The sequence below is a fragment of the Antechinus flavipes genome, chromosome 4, assembly GCF_016432865.1.
Source record: "Antechinus flavipes isolate AdamAnt ecotype Samford, QLD, Australia chromosome 4, AdamAnt_v2, whole genome shotgun sequence".
Classification (NCBI taxonomy): domain Eukaryota; kingdom Metazoa; phylum Chordata; class Mammalia; order Dasyuromorphia; family Dasyuridae; genus Antechinus; species Antechinus flavipes.
In genome coordinates this window covers 10968888-10988225 of record NC_067401.1, presented here as the reverse complement: position 1 = coordinate 10988225, position 19338 = coordinate 10968888, and the positions used below count along the sequence as shown (strand labels likewise).

At 62.4% G+C, this 19338-nt stretch overlaps 1 protein-coding gene and 1 long non-coding RNA gene across 3 annotated transcripts; both read right to left on the bottom strand.

Moving 5' to 3' along the window:
- Positions 1-1037: 1037 nt before the first annotated feature.
- DVL3 (dishevelled segment polarity protein 3) lies at positions 1038-19033 on the bottom strand. 2 transcript variants are annotated; one of them, XM_051999810.1, is made up of 16 exons: positions 18823-19033; positions 12987-13056; positions 12491-12612; positions 12271-12380; positions 11878-12013; positions 11675-11768; positions 11502-11571; positions 10716-10855; positions 10459-10535; positions 10076-10143; positions 9585-9734; positions 8831-8962; positions 8577-8744; positions 3529-3747; positions 3032-3436; positions 1038-1614 (listed from the first exon to the last, which is right to left on the bottom strand). In XM_051999810.1, the coding sequence occupies exons 1-16, from the start codon at positions 18981-18983 to the stop codon at positions 1583-1585; spliced, it is 2154 nt and encodes a 717-aa protein (XP_051855770.1). In that variant the 5' UTR covers positions 18984-19033; the 3' UTR covers positions 1038-1582. The 2 variants fall into 2 exon arrangements, with proteins under 2 accessions (XP_051855770.1, XP_051855771.1); XM_051999811.1 differs by lacking the exon at positions 1038-1614 and having other exon boundaries at positions 2883-3436; positions 18823-19031.
- On the bottom strand, positions 3754-8545 carry LOC127563385 (uncharacterized). Its single transcript, XR_007953955.1, has 3 exons — positions 7038-8545; positions 6830-6985; positions 3754-6659 (listed from the first exon to the last, which is right to left on the bottom strand). It is a non-coding gene; the product is annotated as an uncharacterized LOC127563385 (long non-coding RNA).
- Positions 19034-19338: the final 305 nt, after the last annotated feature.

Here is a 19338-nt window from a genome sequence, read left to right as displayed (position 1 = left end):
CTGACTGACAGTGGGAGGGAAGTCGGGTCCCTCACTAGCCCATGGAGGCTTCTGGGAAGAAGTGATGATGGAACTGGGTTTAAAGGGGGTGGGGGATGGGAAGTGAGTCAAGCCCCATCTGGGCAAAGGAATAGGGGTGGGAGAGGGCAGGGGACACTCGGGGGCATCCAGAGTCCTTCTTGCCGTCGAGTCCATAGAGGAAAGAACTGGGGAAAGAGCCAAGGCCTTTGAATGCCAGGGGAGCTTGACTCGGGCAGCGATAGGGAGCCATGGGGGAGGTTGGATCAGAGGAGTGAGGGGAGCAGACGTGTCTGAGGAGGCCGCCATCACTGGCGGGGAGACTAAGGGTTGGACTTCCGGGGGCTCGGCCAGGGAGGGCTGCAAGGGCGTGAGCGGACACTGGCCTGGACCGGAGGGGAGAGGAAGCCTGGGCTCACCGAGCCCGCCCATTTCACAGATGAGCTCGGGGGCAGAGAGCGGTAAGTGACGGATCCTGGCTCACACAGCTAGCCAATGTCCCGGGTGGATTCCAGATCCAGGGACCCATTCCCTACCTCTGAGCTAGCACGGGGGAGAACCCCGTTTTGAGTGGGGGAGATGCTGACAGAGGAGGGGCATTCTGGCCAAACCTCCGAACCCGCCCTGACCCTCCCTTCCTGCTGGGCCGCCCCGGCCCAAACCTCCCCAGGCCAGAGGCCTCCTCGGGCCGCTCGAGCCGTTTCTGGCCGGGCTCCTCTCCGTCAGGCCGGGGGCCCCTCTGGGGCCTTTCCTTTCTCCTAGAAAGTGACCACTTTGAGGCCGGAGGCGGCCTCCGCTCGAGCCTCTGCCCTCGGCCCCCAAAGCACAGAACGCGGCCGTTCCCTCGTTTGACTCGTTCATTAGGCGTCGCATTCATTTTGTCCTTACACGGGGGGCCGGGGAACGGCCTCCACGAGCTTAGGGAGCGAGTGTCTGCGGGCGCCCGCCTTCCTGGCTCCCGGCGGGCATTCCGGCCCTCTGGCTCTGGTGCCCCCACGCTATTCATTGGGAGGGCATCAGCTGGGTGCCCGGGGGCATTTATTGGAGAAACGACCCGATTCCCACATACTGAATGAGGTCCAAAGGGGCAAGTACCAGAGACCTCCAGGCCGGCTCTAGCAGCAGGGCGGCCCTGCTCTGGGCAGAGGGGCTGGAGGGCGAGTGGAGCCGCCCACGGGCCCCAGGGCGAGACTGAGACCTTATCGGCTGCCCCGGAACAGGAGGGGGGATGGAGGGGAGCAGGGATGTCCGGGGGTTCATCAGAGGCGGGGGGAGGGGCAGGGCCGGCCCCACGGCCCAGAACTCGAGGAGGGAGAGTGTGAGGGAGGGGAACCACCCTGGCCCAGTCCCCGGGAAAAGCCGTCTGAGTCCCGGAGAGGAGTCTCCTGGACGGCCCCCGTGCGCGCCAGCCAGACTGCAGGAGGCTAAGCGGGGGGACGGAAGGGTCTCGGGGAGGGAGGACGGGACATCTTCGGGGAGCACTGAGGGGGCCACAACTGTGGCTGCTGCGGGAGGGGCGGAACTCCTGGTCTCCTCAGGATCGGGGCCTCCCCACGCCGGGCGCTCAGAGAAAGTCAAAAAGCCCGAAATTCTTGGCTTGGTGGAGGAGGAAACAGAAAGAAAAGACACATTTAAGGCCCAGAGGAGACAGGACTCGCCGGTTAGTCGGGTTACGGGGACGGCAGCAACCAGCACACGGGCATCGGTGGCAGCGGGCGTTAGGCGGGAGGCCCTGGCCGGGGGGGTTAGTGAGGACGGCAGCAGATCCAGGAGGGAGAGGGCCGAGGCTGCAGGCAGGAGGGGCGGAGGAGGGGGCTGCTCTGGCTGACTGGGGTTGGGGGCGTCTGTGTCAGTCAGCTGGGGCCTGTCAGAGGACTTGTGCTCAGCTGGCTGCCCTGTGTGAGTGTTACACACTCGTACTCTGGCTGCCCAGGTGTTTGTGTGTGTGTGTGTGTGTTACACTCATGCACTCCGAGCCTGCCCAGGTGTGTGTGTAAGTTACACACTCGTATACTCCGAGGCTGCCCGTATGTGTTACACACTCTTGTACTCTGGCTGCCCAGGTGTGTGTTTATTTAAGTGAGTTACACACTTGTGTACTCTGAGGCTGCCTGTGTGTTACACACTCATACTCTGGCTGCTTGGATGTGTGTTTGTGTGTGTGAGTGTTACACTCATGCACTCCGAGCCTACCCAGGTGTGTGTTTAAGTTACACACTCGTATACTCCGAGGCTGCCCGTATGTGTTACACACTCGTACTCTGGCTGCCCAGGTGTGTGTTTATGTAAGTGTGTTAAGTGTGAGTTACACACTCGTGCACTCTGAGGCTGCCTGTGTGTTACACACTCATACTCTGGCTGCTTGGATGTGTGTGTGTGTGTGTGCGTGCGTGTGTGCGTGTGTGTGTAACACTTGTGCACTCCGAGGCTGCCCGGATGTGTGTTAAGTGTGAGTGTTATACACTCATGCACTCCAAGGCCCCCTGTGTGTTACACACTCGTACTCTGGCCGCCCGGATGTGTGTTAAGTGTGATTGTTACACACTCATGCACTCCGAGGCCGCCCGCGCTTGCAGTGCCCAGTGACATCACACCCCCGGAGCCGAGCTGGCACTCAGACTGGCACGAGCGGGAGGAAAGCGAGCGCCCGCCCCACAAGGGGCCCTGAGCATGCGGTCCCCGAGGAGGGGGAGGGGGAAGACAGGGGCTCCGGGAGCCCGGGGGGGACGGTTAGAGGGTGGGAGAGCGGCACGGGGAGCAGCTGGGCACAGGTGGCGGCGGCTGGAGGGTTAGAGGCCCGAGGCGGCGACAGCAGCAGCAGCGGCCCTAAGGATGCCCCCCCCCACCAGTGGTCAGCCCCCCAGTTCAGTTCACTGTAGTTTATTTCCCTTTGCTTAGTTACCAGACAAGTAAAAAGAGCTGACTGGTGAGGGCACCAGCCCTGGGGCCTGGGGGACGGGGCGGGGGCCACGGGGGGACGGAACCGCTCACATCACATCCACAAAGAACTCACTGGGGTTTCCCATGGCCATGCGGAAGGACTGTCTGCTGGCGGTCAGTTCTGGGGGCACCGAGGCCAGGTCTCGGCCCGGGGGGGCTCCCGGGGGGCCCATGGCGGCGGGCGGAGGGGGCATCATCAGCATGGGCGGGCCATAGAGCGGGGGCACCCCCGGGGGCCCGTAGGACTGGTGCGTGTGGTGGCTGCGGAGGCTGTGGGCCAGCGAGTGGTGGCTGCGGACGCTGTGCTCGCTGGCGGCTGGGCCCGAGCGCTCGCTGGGGGCCCGCTCCCGCCTCAGGCTGCTGCGGCTCGTGTGGTCCGACTCGCTCCCGCTGCCCCCCGACTTGGAGTCCCCGGCCTTGGGATCCTTCTCCTTCCGCCGGTCGCTGCCGCTGCGGTTGGAACCACTGCTCCGGCTGCCTGGTGGGGGTCCGCAGAAGGGGGGGGTGAGGCTCTGCCCCCGGGGAGGAGCCCCTGGCAGGCCCCCGTCCCCGTCCCCGAGCCCGGCTTACCTTCACTGTGCTGGCTGCCCGCGCTGCCCCCGCCGGCGTAGCTGTACCCTGGCTCCGGGAAGCCGGGGTGGGGATTATAGGGATGTGGGGGGGGCGGGTACTGGTACGGGAAGGCCATGGGCCACGGGGCAGCCCCGGGGTGCGGGAGGGGAGCCAGCGTGTCTTGGTCCGAGGCTCCACTGGAGCCGTCCTGGTCGTGCAGGGACAAGTTAGCCATGTCTGCAAAGGAAAGCAAGAGGGGGCTTCAGGGGCCACCCCGGCCTCGGCCCTAAGGCCTTCGGCAGCTCCCGGCTGACCCTCGGCAGCCCGGCCCTCAAAGCCTCACTCCCACTGCCCATTTCCTGCCTGACCAGACGCTTCCAGGCCCAACAATGCCCAGGACCCGGCTCGAGAGCCGGAGAAAACCTCAGAGACCCAAACCCCTTAGAGATCAGCATTTAACAGATGAAGAAACCGAGGGCCAGGGAGGTCAAGTGTCTTTGATTGAAGATCGTTTTCTTTTTTAGTCATTTTTCAGTCACAGACAACTCTTCACGACCCAAAAGTACCAGAGTGTTGGCCATTTCCTTCTGCTTATTTTACAGATGAAGAAACTGAGGCAAACAGTGTTAAGTGACTTGCCCAAGAAAACACAGCCAGTCAGGGTCTCAGCAGATTTGAACTCAAGTCTCCTTGACTCTAGATCCACAGTTCTATGCACCATGTCACCTAGCTGCCCCCTACCAAATATCTAAAGTTGTCTTTTTTCTTGATTTTTCTTCTTTTTTTAAAAATTTAAGCTTTTTAGAATGAAAATTTTGTTACGCAACCAAAGCCTGCCTTTCCTCCTTCCCATCCTTCCTTAGCTCCCCACACTCCGTTGAGAAAGCACAAAAAAGAATCACTCCCTGGTACAAGCACGTGGGGTGGAATAAACTAAAGCCTCGTATTGGCCATGTCCAAAAAAGAAACGGAAGACAAAGAAGTAGAAGGGTGACGTCTGTCATCCGGGCCAACTCCTTTGACAGAAAAGGAAACTGAGCCCCAAAGATGGAAAATCATTTGCCTGTAGGTAGTAAGTGGAAAAGTCGAGTTACCCGACCTTCTCAGCTCCCAAAGCCAGGCTCTCGCCACAATCCCCAGGGGCCTCAGCAACCCCCCGGGGAGCTCCCGCTGCTAAAACCTACCCCTTCGGATGACCTCGACGTATTCTGCACTACTTTCTACAGTTAGATACCGTACCATTGTTTCCCTGCTTGGAGGGTAAGCTCCCTGAGGGCAGAGCTCGCTTTTTGTGTCTCTAGGATCAGCACAGTGCCGGGCACAAGGTGCTCAAGCAGTGACTGCTCCATGGCTTCCTCCCTCTGAGCTTGCTCACATTGCCTTCTTCTTCTCTCCATGGAAACCGTCCGACAGCAAAGAGTGGGCCAGTTCAAGTCACCAGTTTTCTGACTGATGCAGCATGGTCCAACGGTTAGGGCGATGGATATGAAGTTTGAGGACTTGAGTTCAGATCCTGCCCCTGATACTTTCCAACCTTAGTTTCTTTTAACTGTAGAATGTAGACTTGGGCCTCCAAGGCCTCTTCGAGCTCTATGATCCTGTAATAAATGTGCACTGACTGAGTGACTGAACGAGCCAGAAGGCGACTTATCCAGAAGATGGTCGAGAAAGGCCTGGCCCGAAGCATGGATTGCGCTTCCCCTGCATCCGAGTTCAGATCCCGGGCCTGTCACTATGTGATCTTGAACAAACCTCAAACATCTGCTGCTTTTGCCTGCTCACTTATTACTAGAGAAAACCATGAACCGGTCCTGATCGAGTCCACTACAGATCGATGAAACACAACTTCCCATGGGCCCTCACTATGGCAAGGCAATCTTTCCACCCCTCGCATTCGGCTCACTCTCCCACTCATCACCTTTGCTTTTCCAATCCTTCTCATCCCTCCTCCAACCTCTCGGGGCTTCTCCTCCCCTCTCAGCCGAGGACTTCGTTATGTTTTTGGCCATTCCATGTAAGGTCCTTCTCCCCTTCATCTCTCATCACTCAGGTACCTTTTGTTACTGTCTCCTCCTTCATCCCCGCCTCACATGACAAGGTGATTCTTCTCCCTTCTTTGTGCACGAGTCATTCCCTTCCATCCTCTCTTCTCTGGCAGAGTATCCCCTCTCCCATTTATACTCAGTCTCTACTATGGCAGCTCTATGATTACAGATATTTGTATTCCTAGCACTTGGCGCAGTGCCTTGAATACAGCAGGTGCTTAATAAATGTTGGCTGAAACATGTCCATGTTTCACTTGTTCCTTCCTTGTTCCATCCATCCTTTCTGTGCTTCCTATCTATCCTGTCTTTTGTGGTTCAACTTCCCCAGAAGGCCGTTTACAAAAGGTACCTTCACTTTCCCTGCTCTTGCTCTCTTAGTTCTCTAGCTGGTCTGGTTTTCAACCTCATCATTCAACCAGAACTGCCATCTCCGAAATTACCGGCAGTCTCTCAATTGCCAAATCCCGTGGTCTTTTCTCAGTCCTCCTCCTCCTTGTCAGCTGAAGTCTACAGCACTGTTGATCGCCCTCTCCTCCTTAGTTTTCTCTTCTCTCCAGGTTTTGGGGACACGAGGCTCTTCTGGTTTTCCTCCTACCGATCTGCCTGCTCCTTCTGTCTCCTTTGCTGGTCTTCATCTGGGTCATGCCCATTTCTCCTGCCGTACTATCTTATTTGTGATCTTAGCTCAGATCAATAACCATCTCTCTGCTGATGATTGTGAGATACACTCACCCTCTCTCATGACATCCAGACTCACAACTTCACCTGCCCATCGGACATCCCTGAACATCACAGTTAATTTGTTTAAAACTGAACTCAGTTCCCTCTCATCTCTCCTTTTCTGAATTTCCCTATAATTGTCCAGAGCAGCATCATTCTCCCAGTCACCCAAACTTGCAACCTGGGACTCACCTTCATTATCTCTCACCCTGTCAATTTCAGTTCAGCCACATGGCATCTCTCGTCAATTCCACTTCTGCCACACCTCTTATCACTTTCACTTCTGCCATAACTTTGTCAGTTCCACCTCTGCCATATCTCTTGTCCATTCCACTTCTACAGCATCTCGTCACTTCCACCTCTGCCACATCTCGTCAGTTCCACCTCTGGTCACGTCCACCTCTGCCACATCTCGTCCATTTCACTTCCACAGCGTCTCGTCACATCCACCTCTGCCACATCTCGTCCATTTCACTTCCACAGCGTCTCTTGTCACATCCACCTCTGCCACATCTTGTCCATTTCACTTCCACAGCGTCTCTTGTCACATCTACCTCTGCCACATCTCGTCCATTTCACTTCCACAGCGTCTCTTGTCACATCCACCTCTGCCACATCTCGTCCATTTCACCTCCACAGCGTCTCTTGTCACGTCCACCTCTGCCACATCTCGTCCATTTCACTTCCACAGCGTCTCTTGTCACGTCCACCTCTGCCACATCTCGTCCATTTCACTTCCACAGCGTCTCTTGTCACATCCACCTCTGCCACATCTCGTCCATTTCACCTCCACAGCGTCTCTTGTCACTTCCACCTCTGCCACTCTCCCTTCTCACCTTTACTTTCTGGCTCCCTGGTTTCCTTCTAGTCTCAGCTGAAACCCCACCTTCCATAAGAAGCCCTTCTCGGTCCTCCTTAATCTGTGTTGATTATCTCTCACTTGCACTGTATACGTCTTCTTGGTATACCTGGTTTCCCTGTTGTTAGACTTTGAGTTCCTCAAGGGCAGGGAATGTCTTTTGCCTTTCTTTGTTTCTTCAGTTCTTAGCACGGGATTTGGCATACAGCAGGTGCTTAATAAATGCTTGCTGACCAAATGACTTTACTTTTCTGGGTCTCAATTTTCTTATCTAGAAAAATAAGAGGGTTGTACTAACTGGCATCTAGGTTATATCCCAGTTCCTCATAGCTAGGACTCAGTTTCCTCTCTTGTAAGATGAAGAGGTCTATAGCCTCAGAGGTCTTCCAGCCCTCAACTTATGATCAAAGGATCCTTAAGTCACTCTCTTTATCTGGGACTTAGTTTCCTGATCTGTAAAAAGAGGGGATTGGACCAGATGCCTCTGAATCAATGATCCTAGAGTTACTTTACAGTTACAAGTGCTTATCAAGTAGAATACAACAGAGTATATGTTGTATGGCCCAAAATCATTTTCTTGCATAGCCAGATCCATTGATGTCAGCTGGTGGCACAGTAGATAGACAGGTGGGCCTGGAGTCGGGAAGATTCACCTTCCTGAGTTCAGACACTTAGTAACTAAGTGACCCTAGGCAAGTCATTTAACCCCGTTTCCCTCAGTTTCCTCCTCTATAAAATGAAAAGGAAATGGTAAACCACTGCAATGTCTTTGCCAAGAAAATCGCCCAAAACGGGATCACGAAGAGTTGTATGTGACTAAAAGCCTGAAAGCCAGATGCATTCCAAGGTCAAGTTGATTTTCCAAGATGGGCCTGGGGGGATGGAACCCCAGGCCACGGCCCACTTCCTCTGCACAAGCACATCAGCCGGTCTCACCAACCTCAGCCTCGGCCATCTCCCTTCTTTGCCCGGCCAGGCTGTGAGCGGTACCTGGACAATGCGAACGGCCCCAGGCTCTTTGGGCCGAGCATTTCTCTGACTTGAGACAAACGTCCGTGACTCGGGGGGCTCTAGTTTCCTTAACTCTCTCTGCCTTTCCCCTACTTTAATTCTGCACGTCTCCGCTTCCAAAAGAGAATCTAGGGGAGCACAACTTCACGGCTTCTGAACTCTAGAATTCCCAGGGACCTCAGAGGATCACTGGTCAAACCCATTCATTTTATAGATGAGGAAACTGAGGTCCAGTGAGGGTCAAAGGCTTCAGAATGGCCTAAGAATCCAACTAGTTTGTTCCTCCAATTTGCCAAGTAGGACACACAGACACACAGACAGACACACAGAGACACCCCTCCCCCCCACTTCACGTTATCAGCTCGTGGCTTTTCCCAGGGACAGGGAAGGTGGGGGTGGAGGGCTGGGACTGATGGGGGAGGGGCACGTACTGCCGCAGAGGTCTCCGAAGATATAGTAGCACTGCTCGGAGAAGGTGATCTTGTTGACCGTGTGACGGATGAAGCCGGCTTTCAGCAGGTTGCTGGCGTATTTCCGGGCCTCGCGCCGGTCCGTGAAGCCCTCCACGTTGTGGTACAGCCAGTCCACTACGTCGGAACCTGAAGCGACGCCAGCTCTGGGGAGGCTGCCGGGGAGGGGCCCCCGCCCTCCTCAGCCCGCCGGCGCCGCCGGGACCCGAGCTTACCGATGAAGGCGTTGGGGATGGTGATCTTGAGCCACATCCGGTCTCGGACCTCCAGCCCGGACTCTGGGGAAGCCATGGCTTTGACTATGGTGGCCATGTCGCTGTGGATGGACAGGTGAAAGTCATCGAGGCCTGGGGGCAGAGACAGAGCAGTGGGAGGCGGAAAGGACCATGGCTCTGGCGTCAAGAGGACTGGGTTCAAATCCTGCCCCGGCTATTTTTCATCTGGGGGAACTTGGGGAATCTCCCTTTTCCCACTGTTTTTCCATCTGTGAAATGGGGTCTTTGGAACACTAAGAGAACCCTCAGGTCTCATTGCGTGGAACGGAGGAAAGGGGTGGCTGCAGGCCTCTGTCTCCTGTGTTTCAGTTAAATTCAGAGGGGAATTATTCAGTACTTGCTGAATACATCCCAGGCACTGTGGCTAGGTCCCAGAGATACGTAAACCAGGGAAATAATCCCTGTGTGAGCTTGGGCAAGTTTACTTCAGCCCCCTGGGCCTCAGTTTCTTAATCTGTAAAATGGGCATTGGGCTTCTGAAGCCCCTCCAGCTCAGAATCTGTATGCCTGGGGTTGTGCCTGTAAGAAGGGCAGGCGACGAGGTCAGGGACTCCAGGAGCCGAGGACCCGGAGGGAGCACTGCCGGCCCCCGGCCCCAGAGCCCCCGGAGGCTCCGCCCTGCTCCCTCCTCTTCCTGCCTCCCCTGGGGAGGCTGCTTCCGGCCCACGGTCCCCGTGAGCTGGTGGCTACTCACGCTCGGTGTCGGGGATGGAGCTGGCGATGGAGGAACTGGTGGAGGTGATGGTGCTGAGGGAGGGGCTCATGCCGTAGGCCGGGAAGGTGCCCGTCATGGCTGCCGTGTGGGACACCCAGGCTGCGGGGTCAATGGGCCGGATGGGCTCACCTGGGGGCGAGAGACGGGCAGCGTCAGCCCCGGCCCCAGGCCTGGGACGCCGGCCAAGGAGGGGGGGCTGACTGGCACACGCCGTCCTCCTCCGGCCCTCAGCGCCCTCGTCTGAAAAGTGGGGGCAGCCGGACGCGACAGCTCACCCAGGGCTCCCAGCTCCGAAGGCCCTCGTGCGCCCGTCACTGGCCTGGGAGCCGCCCTGGGGGCCGGGCCTGAGAGGGAGCTGTTCCCGGGGGGAGCGGGAGCGACGGCCCCCGCGGAGGCAGATGTGGGAGGTGGGAGGGGAGAGCCGGGGCTCTGGGGTGCCAGCTTCGACCCCCCCCCCCCCATCCACTTACTCCTGGGCAGGGTGAAGCAGCCTCGGGGGCTGGGGTCCCAGCACTTGGCCACCGTCAGGGTGATGGGCCTGCAACCAAAGGGCCAGGGGTCAGGTGGGAGATCCTCCCTCCCTCTGTCTCTCCCCTTGTCCCAGGGACAAGCTGGGGGCAGGTCGCACCAGCAGGGGGCGCGCTGGTTTGCAGCCAGCCACCTCCCCTCCCTCCCCTCCCTGCCCCCCTCCCCCACTAGCTGTGTGACCTTAGCCAGTCACCTGACCTCTTCCGACCTTGTCCCCCCCTCCCCCGTGAGGAGTCCCCTGCAGCTGCCAGGCCCGCAGCCCGCCCTGCCCGGTGAGTGGGCGCCCTCGCCCCCCAGCTCTGCCCTCCCCCCTCCCGCCTCCTACCCGGGTTTGTGCACGATTTCTCGGAGGACTCGGACGGCGTCATCGTTACTCATGTTCTCGAAATTGATGTCGTTTACCTGGGGGGGCAAGCACGGGGAGGGGGGGCTGAGCCCGCAGCCGGCCCCCCAGACCCCCCTCCAGCGGCCGGGCCCCCAGACCCCCCTCCAGCGGCCGGGCCCCCAGACCCCCCTCCAGCGGCCGGGCCCCCCAGACCCCCCTCCAGCGGCTGGGCAGGGATCCCGGTTCAGGGAGGGCACCTGCAGGAGCATGTCCCCCGGCTCGATCCGCCCGTCGGCGGCCACGGCGCCCCCCTTCATGATGGAGCCGATGTAGATGCCGCCGTCGCCACGCTCGTTGCTCTGGCCCACGATGGAGATGCCCAGGAAGTTGTATTTCTCTGTCGGGGTTGGAGACAGGAGGGGACACAAAGAGATCACAGCGCGGCCCCCGCAGAACGGGGCCCACGGTCCTGGCCCCGGGGCACGGCCGCCCGACGGGCAGAGGGGCAGGAGAGCCTGAGCCGCTTCCTAGCTCGTGACCTTGGACCAGTCACCTTCTCTCCGCCTCAGTTCCCTCTTCTGTGAAAGGGGCACAAGGCGCCCGGCTCCCGGGGCTGCTGGGAAATCTGAGAAGCTACGGACCTCCGGGGCCGCGCGGACGCCAGCCCTTAGCTCCGCCCGAGGCAGCGACTGGGGGATCGCTCCCCCTTAAGGGAGCTCGTCTCGGACCTCAGGACCCTAGAACTGAGGCTGGCCGAGCCCTCGGGGGGGGGGGGGGCCCTAGTCCCATCCCCCAAAAGCTCAGGCCCAGGCAGGGAGGGGGCATCTGAGCCAGCGTTTGGATCCGGGCCCTCGCCCAGAGATGTGCCCGGGGAGGCCGCCTGGGCCAGAGGGAGGTCGGAGGCCCCTGTCGGGCCGCCTTACTTGGGCCGGGGGGGGGGAGGGGGGGAGGGGGGGAGGGGGAGGGGAGCAGACTCCGGCTCTGCCCGAGGGGGAGATGTGGTGGGGGAGGGGGAGGGAGGCGGGGGAGGGGGTCCTGCTCACCCATGTTGAGCGTGACGGTGATGATGTTGAGGGACATGGTGGAGTCGGTGATGCTGCTGAAGGACGACGACTGCAACAAAAGAAGCCCCTGAGCCGGGGGGGCGGCCGGGCCCGAGGACCCCCCCCAGGGCCAGGGAGACCCGTCCTCAGCCCAGCCCGGGCCTGCCACGTACCCGCTCGATCCGGGCCACCTTCTGTTTCCTCCGGCGCCGCTTGTGTCTCCTCATGAGGCGGGACGCGCTGCTCTGCTCCGTGGAGCTGCTGAACCTGGAAGGGCCCGGTCTGTCCCGGTGGTGTCCCCCCCCCCCCTCCGGCCCCTGGGGCTCCTGAAGCTGGAGGCCCCCGTCTGTCCCCGCAGTGCCCCCCCCCCCCTCACCTGCTGGTGGAATCGTCCTCGTCAGAGTCGAAGAAGCTCGTGGTCTCCAGCTCGCTGCTCATGAGGGTGGAAGAGCTGTCGTAGCCGCCCGCGTCTCTCCTCCGCTCCCCCTTGGCCGTGCCGTTCATCCGGGCCACTGTGGGGGAGGGGCGGCCCCGCAGTCAGGGGGGGCCCGGGTTCGGGGGGGGGCAGAGCGGTGCATGCTGGGAAACGCACGAGCTGAGGGCCGGGCCTGGTGGGGGGGGAGGGGCGGGGGGGGGGGGCTGAGGGCTGGGCAGGGCCCCCGGGGGGGGGGGGGGGGGGCTGAGGGCCGGGCCTGGGGGGGGGGAGGGGTGGGGGGTCTGAGGGCCGGGCAGGGCCCCCGGGGGGGGGGGGGGGGCAGGGGGTACGCACCGTGCTCTGGCCCATCCCTCCGCCGGGGCCGTTCCTGCTGCGCGGACACCAGGGAATCGGTCTCCGTGTCATTGTCCAGGTTCTCCTGGCTCCCCCCACCGGTGTGAGGGCTGCGGGGCAGAGGGAGGTGTTGGGGGCCGGGAAGCCGAGGGTGCCCCCTGCTGGCCGGGGTCCCTTTGCCCCGGGGCCCTGCCCCTCCCCCGGCCTGCCCCGTACTCACTGGAAGGAGGGGGGCCGGGAGTCGCCGATGCCACCGGTGCGCTCCATGGGGGGCGGCAGCTCGGAGGGATTGTCGGGGCAGAAGGAGCTGGGCTCGGGGTGCGAGCCCTCGGCCGACACCAGCTGGGCGGAGCCGGCGGCGAGAGAGAGAGAGAGAGAGAGAGAGAGAGAGAGAGAGAGAGAGAGAGAGAGACAGAGAGAGAGAGAGAGAAGGCGGCTTATTGAGGGGCGGGGCCGAGGCTTGGGGCGAGCCTCAGTTCCCTCATCTGTAAAATGGGGGAGGGTCTGCGGGGCGGGGCCGGGCTTTAAATCTGATGGGAGGGGGGAGACAGAGCAGGGGCCCAAAGGTCACCGGGGCTCGGGGGGGAGATTCCCCCAAGGAGAGCGGCCGTCCCGGCTGCAGGGGACCCTGGGAGAAGGGAGCGGCCCGGGGGGAAGGGAGGCCGGGGCGAGAGACGGGCACCAGGGGAAGGGCGGGCGGGGCTCGGGCTCCTTACCCAGGACACCACCCGGCCATTGAAACACGGGAGCCGCGCGTTATCGTCCGAGATCTCTTCCTTCACCACCCTGAGAGCAAGTGGGAGGCGGTTAGTGGGGTCAGGGGTAAGGGGGTCAGAGTGAGGGGGTCAGGGGTGAGGGGTCAGGGATGAAGGGGGCAGGGGGGTGAGAGGGGCAGGGTCAGGGGGCCAGGGACTTCCCAGAACGAAGCTGCCCCCGCCCGGCACCAGAAGGCAGCCGGCACTCCTCCCCTGCCCCCTCCCACCCTGGGTGTTTTCCATGGCAGTGGCTGTTGCCCCCTCAGCGCCCCCGCGGGGTTGCCCTCTGCCATCCCCCGCCAGCCCCGGCACCATCTGCCCCGTCCTCCTGGTGCCCTTTCGGTCCCTCCTCCCCGCGCCCCAAGCGGCCAGGAGAGAGATCGCCGCTGGCGAGGATCCGGGGCTCGGGGAAGGGCCTTCGCCAGGAGCCCCAGGAACCCCGGGGGGAGGGGGCAGCCACGTGGGGGAGGGGGGGGGGCAGCACCGGGACCCGCCCACAGAGACCCTAACCCAGGCCCGTCAGAGACACGGGGGCAGACACCGGACGGGCCAACTCGGGCAAGTCGCCGAACCCTGTTTGCCTTCGTTCCCTCATCTGCGATTTCAACTGGGGAAGGAGAGGCCGAGATCGAGAGAGAGAGAGGGGGGGGGAGGAGAAGGGGGGAGGGGGCAGAGCACGGCCCGGAGCCGGGAGGCCCCGAGTTCAAATGTAACCTCAGGTTCCCGCCTTCAGTCCCACGATTCTGGCCGGGTCATTTACCCCCCCCCCCCCCCCCCCACGTCTCAGAGGCTTCCCGTCACCCAAGTTTTTGCCTCCGGTCGTTTCCCCAGAGCCCGGAGATGCTCGGTCGGCGGGGACGCCCTGTCCCGGTGTCCCCGGCTCTCTGCGCGACACCCGGCATACAGCAGGCGCCTAATCAGTGCTTGTGACGTGGCTGACGCCTCCGCTTTGGGCCGACGTGGGAGAAGCCGGAGGAAGCCCGGGGACGGGGGCTGAGGGGCCGAGGTGGGCGGCGCGCAGGGCGGGAGGCCCGGCCCACGGGGGGGCCCACTTCCCTCTCGCCGCTGGCACAGGCTCGGTCGGGGGGAGGAAGTGCTCTCGGCCGCCTGTGACCCTCACGCTCCTGGGGGCTCGGCCAAATCTGCGGACGGAGCCCCCCGCCCCCTCCCCCCGGGCTGACCGAGGCGGGCGCCCTCCCCAGGCCCTCAGGCGGGCGCTTGGTCCCGAGCCTCTGGGAGGTCCCGTCCGGCTCTGGGGCTGCCGTGGCCTCTGCTCCCCCCCCCCCCCGAGCGGCCCCCACTGGGACCGATGCCTCTTGTCTCTCCGCAGGGGGGCGCCTCCTTCCTTCCTGCCCATCACCCCCAGCCCGGGACCGGCCGCTCCGTTCCAGCCCCCTGGCAAATATTTACCCACCGCGAGCCGGCGCCGGACAAACGGGCCCGTTCTGACCCCCCCTCTCCCCCCGGCTCCTGCCTCGGCCCCCGCCCCACGCTCCGGCTCCCGCTCGCAGAGACCTCCCGGCTGCCCCCACTGCAGGTGAGGCTCACGGCCCAAGGGGAAGCCGGTAAGGCCGGAGGAGCTCTCGAGCCCATGTTGTCTCCTGCGCCTGTCCCTGGCTCCTTCCTGGCATCAGGCCCGGCCGTTCCCTTCCCCGAATCCAGTCCCGGGGCCGTCCCCGTGGGGCCCGAGGAGGCTGTGACGGGGCAGAGGGTCCCGCCCATCGGGGGCCTGGGCTTGGGCTGACTGAGGGTCCCGGGCCAGTCGCAGCCGCCCCGAGTCAGAGCCTCCGGGACTCCCAGGCGCGCAGACCTTGGTGCGGGCAGGGGGCGCCCCCCCCCCGGGGTTCTCTGCACTGGACACGACAGAAATCCTTGAAGGCCTCGGGGTCCTTCCCCCGCATCCTTCTCTGGCTCCCCCCGGAGCAGGTCCGCAGGGGCTGCTGAGAGGCCGTGGGCACAGCGGGCACGCGCTGGGCTGGGGGCCGCCCCTCCGGGCACCCACCCGACCGCTCCACGCCTGCTCGCTGGGAAACGGGGCAAACGCCCGCAGCGCTGCCCTCCTGCGGCCGCCGCCTGGGCAGGAAACGGGCTTTGTGAGCCTCAAACCTCCAGGGAGCCATCCTCTGTATTTCTGCTGATTTCGGGGGTCTCAGGCCCTCCCGGGGGGGATTCCCCGCGCAGCCCCTCGTGGTCCCAGGCTTAGGGAGCGGCCCTGGAGGGGCACAGGGGGGGGTACAGGGGGGGGGCTCGGGCCTCCTGGCTGGCTCCCTGCTTGGGGCCGGAGGACGGACCTGCCAGCCAGGACCCCCCCCCCCTTTCCGCACGCAGACCGTGGCTTTCTCCAGGACAGGGCAGAGAAGCCGCCTTGGGTTCTCGTGAGAGATTTTGCCCACGGTCTCACCGAGACTGACCGGAACACGGTTAAAGCAGGCGAACTTTTCTCCTAGGGGAAACGCCCCCGTCCTGGTCCCGGAGGGGGAGGAGCCGTTCTCGGGAAGAGGAGGGAGGGGGAGGACTCGGGGAACAGTCCCTCTGCCCAGCGTGAGGGACCTCGCCCGAAGGGAGGACCGACCCCTCGTCCCCTTCTCGCCCGCGTCGGGAGCATCCTTCAGGAACCAAGCCCCCCACCGCCTGCCAAAGCTTCGGCCCCTGCTCCGCCGCCATCACCTCTGACGGCAACGTCTCCTGTCTCTTCCCGAGTCTGTCCAAGCCAAACTTTCCAGTAAAACCCCATCAGCCCCCGGGGCCGCTCCCACCCTCAGCACAAGAGCAGGACACTCCTGATGTCCCAAAGTGCCCAAAGCACCCTTGGGGGGGGACCAAGATGTGGGCTTTGTGACCGGGCCTGGGTCTCCCCGACCTCCCCAGGACAGCCCCCAGACTCGCCTCCGGTCCCTCAGCTGGGTCCCGGGTCACCGTCAACAGCTCTTTGGCTCGTCCACTTCAGCCCCTCCCACTCCCTCTTCCCGGCACCTCTTTTTTTTCCTCCACCTTCTTTCCTAGAAATCTTGTCCATCAACAACGGCCAACAAAGGCCACCTTGTCCCGGATGCTCCCACCTTGTCCGGGACGCTCCCACCTGGTCCCGGGTGCTCCCACCTGGTCCCGGGTGCTCCCACCTTGTCCCAGACGCTCCCACCTTGTCCCGGGTGCTCCCACCTTGTCCCGGACGCTCCCACTTTGTCCCGGGTGCTCCCACCTGGTCCCGGGTGCTCCCACCTGGTCCCGGGTGCTCCCACCTGGTCCCGGGTGCTCCCACCTGGTCCCGGGTGCTCCCTGTCTCCATGAACCTTCCCCTTCCCCAAACTTCCCCCTTTCTGGAGGCTCCCTCTGTGCTCCGGGGCGACGGCCGTCTCCTCAGCCTCCCCCTCCTCCCTCCTCCCAGGACACGGCAATTCTACCCCCAAACCTCTCACAACAATCTTTTTTTACTCCCGCTCATCGGCTTTCTTTTCCCCGGCCTGTCCCCTTTCCCGTCTCCTCCAAGAAGGCGCCAAATCTCTCTCTGCGAGGGTCCCGGCCCCATCACAGGGACCCCCGTCGCCGCGGGAACCAGAGACCATCTCATCCTCTTGGCCTTTGAACCGCTCGCCTTCCATCGGCCGCATCAGAGCCAGCGAACGGACTCCGAGGGTCCCCGAGACGGCTGCGCCGCCTCCTGCCTCGGGACGCCGGTGATCCCCACGCCCGGGGTGCTCCCCCCCCCCCCGCTCTCCCCGAAACCTTCTCTTCCTCCGGAGCCAGTTCCCCAGGAACCTTCCTCCTCCTCCTCCAGGAAGGGATTAAGGAAGTTTTCTCTTCCACTAAAACGCAAATCTCGACCCATGTCCCCTTTCCCATAAACTCGGCCCTGGGTCCCACAAACCGGACCCAGCCCTTCTCAATCCCTCTTCAAGGGGCCTGGAGAATCTGCTCAGACACTTCCCGGCTGCCGCCCAGAGACCAGAAGCTCCCTGTTCTCCCTTTGTGTTCCCGGTGTCGGGGACACGAGGCCCCTAATAAACGTTTGGCGAATTCACGTCTTTGGGATCAAATGGGTGAAACCCAGCTGAAGGTCCTGAGCTGCCGCTCCTCCCAGAAACCCCGAGTGCTCCCTTGGGGGCCGGGCCAAGAGAACTCGGGGCCTGTTAGTGTGACCTGCCGGGTGGGGGGCTAAGAAGTGGGGAACTGCCGGGCCCGAGCAGGGCACTGATGGGAGCCGCCATCCCCCGCGGGTCCGAGCACTTTCCGTGTAGTATCATCCCAAAGCAGGCTTTCTGTTCCCAGGGATGGGCCAGCCCGGAAGGAGGACCGGCTGGATGAGGAAAGACCCCCTTCCCCACGACTCTGTCTTCCCTTCCACAAAATAGATGGGGGGAGGGACAGAGACAGAGAGAGAGAGAGACAGAGGCAGAGACAGAGACAGAGAGACAGAGACAGAGAGAGAGACAGAGACAGAGAGAGAAAGAGAGAGACAGAGACAGAAACAGAGAGAGAGACAGAGTGAGACAGAGACAGAGAGAGAAAGAGAGAGACAGAGACAGAAACAGAGAGAGACAGAGAGAGACAGAGACAGAGAGAGACAGAGACAGAGAGAGACAGAGGCAAAGACAGAGAGAGAAAGAGAGACAGAGAGAGAAAGAGACAGAGACAGAGAGAGACAGAGAGACAGAGAGAGACAGAGAGAAAGAGAGAGAGACAGAGAGAGACAGAGACAGAAACAGAGACAGAGAGAGACAGAGAGAAAGAGAGAGAGACAGAGAGAGACAGAGACAGAAACAGAGAGAGAGACAGAGAGAGAGAGAGAGAGACAGAGAGACAGAGACAGAGAGAGACAGAGAGAGACAGAGACAGAGAGAGACAGAGAGAGACAGAGGCAGAGACAGAGGCAGAGACAGAGACAGAGAGAGAGACAGACAGAGGCAGAGACAGAGAGAGACAGAGACAGAGAGAGACAGAGACAGAGAAACAGAAACAGAGAGAGAGACAGAGAGAGAGACAGAGAGAGACAGAGACATAGAGAGACAGAGTGAGACAGAGAGAGACAGAGACAGAGAGAGGCAGAGACAGAGAGAGACAGACAGACAGAGACAGACAGACAGAGACAGAGAGAGACAGAGAGAGAGAGAAAGAGAGAGAGAGACAGAGGCAGAGACAGAGACTAACAGAGATGGGAGTAAGACCGGGAGATGGGACAGAGATAGAGAGAAAGAAAGAGAGATAGAGAGAAAGAGAGCCCGAGAGAGCCAGACCTGAGCACGGGGGTGGAGGAGGAGGAGGCAGCCCATCAGCCCCGGGAGCTTGGGCCGTGGCCACCCCCACTGGGCCTCCCAGCCTAGCCCCCAGTCCCTTCTCCTGCCAGACTGAGAGGGAGCCCCTCCCCCATTCCCAGGGGAGCAGGGGGGAGGGGCGGAGGGGGAGGGGGGCCTCTCCAGGCCAGCTGCTACAAAACCTTCCGGCTGCAGCAACACTCGCTCCAACATTCCATCCCCTCTTAAAGGGGAAGGCTCTCTCCTAAATGCCCCCACGCTGGGCTTGGGAGCTGGCTCAGACCGAGAGTGTAGGCCCCGAAGGGAAGGGGGAGAGCCCGGGCCCGCGGGGCCTCCCCGGTGAGCGCGATCCCTCCCCGCCGGGAGCCCCCGGACCTTCGGGGCCAGATGGGCCGGGAGAGGAGCCCCCGGAGCCCGAGCGCGCGGCCACTTCGGGGGGGGGGTGGCGGCGGCACCGCCCACCAGCGGCAGCCTGGCGCTGGGCAGCGAGCTGGCACGGGTGCCCGCGGCCCTCCCGGCCCCCGGCCCCCCGCCCGGCCCGCGCTCACCCGAAGTCGTCGTCCATGGACTTGAAGAAGAACTTGTAGGTGGGCCGCTGCAGGACGCCCTTGAAGTCGGCCAGGGTGACGCGCTCGGCGGGCAGCGGCAGCTTCACCAGGTACGGCGTCTCCTGGCCGTCCAGGTGGTAGATGATCTTGGTCTCCCCCATGGTCCCGGCGGCCCGCGCCCCCCCCGCCCCTGCGCGCGGGCGCCCTGGCCTCGGACCGGCCGGAGCGCTGGGCTCGGCTGCGCTGCGCTGGGCGGCTCGCTCCGGAGCGCGGCGGCCGCGGCTCCCTTGTTCTCCGGCCGCCCCCGGGTCCCAGCGCCGCCCGACCGCCTCCCCGCCTCCCGCCTCCCCCCTCTCCAGCTGCCCGCCGCAGCTTCCGCTCTCCCAATTTCCCTGGCTTGGGAGGCGACGGCGACTCTTCCGGCGGCCCGCTCCTCCCCGGCAGCCCCGCCCCGGGATTCTCCGGCCACTGCCCCTCCCCGGCCCCCAGACCGCGAGCCCTCGGGGTCCGCCTCTG

What these genes read in the sequence shown, in the direction of transcription:
- DVL3 (XM_051999810.1), bottom strand. Translation starts at nt 18,983, where the DNA reads ATGGGGGAGACCAAGATCATCTACCACCTGGACGGCCAGGAGACGCCG. An exon ending in TCCCGGCCCCCCTCCTTCCA is followed by an intron (nt 12,381 to 12,490) that starts GTGAGTACGGGG and finishes TCTGCCCCGCAG; the next exon opens with CCCTCACACCGGTGGGGGGA. An exon ending in GAAATCGTGCACAAACCCGG is followed by an intron (nt 10,144 to 10,458) that starts GTAGGAGGCGGG and finishes CTTTGGTTGCAG; the next exon opens with GCCCATCACCCTGACGGTGG.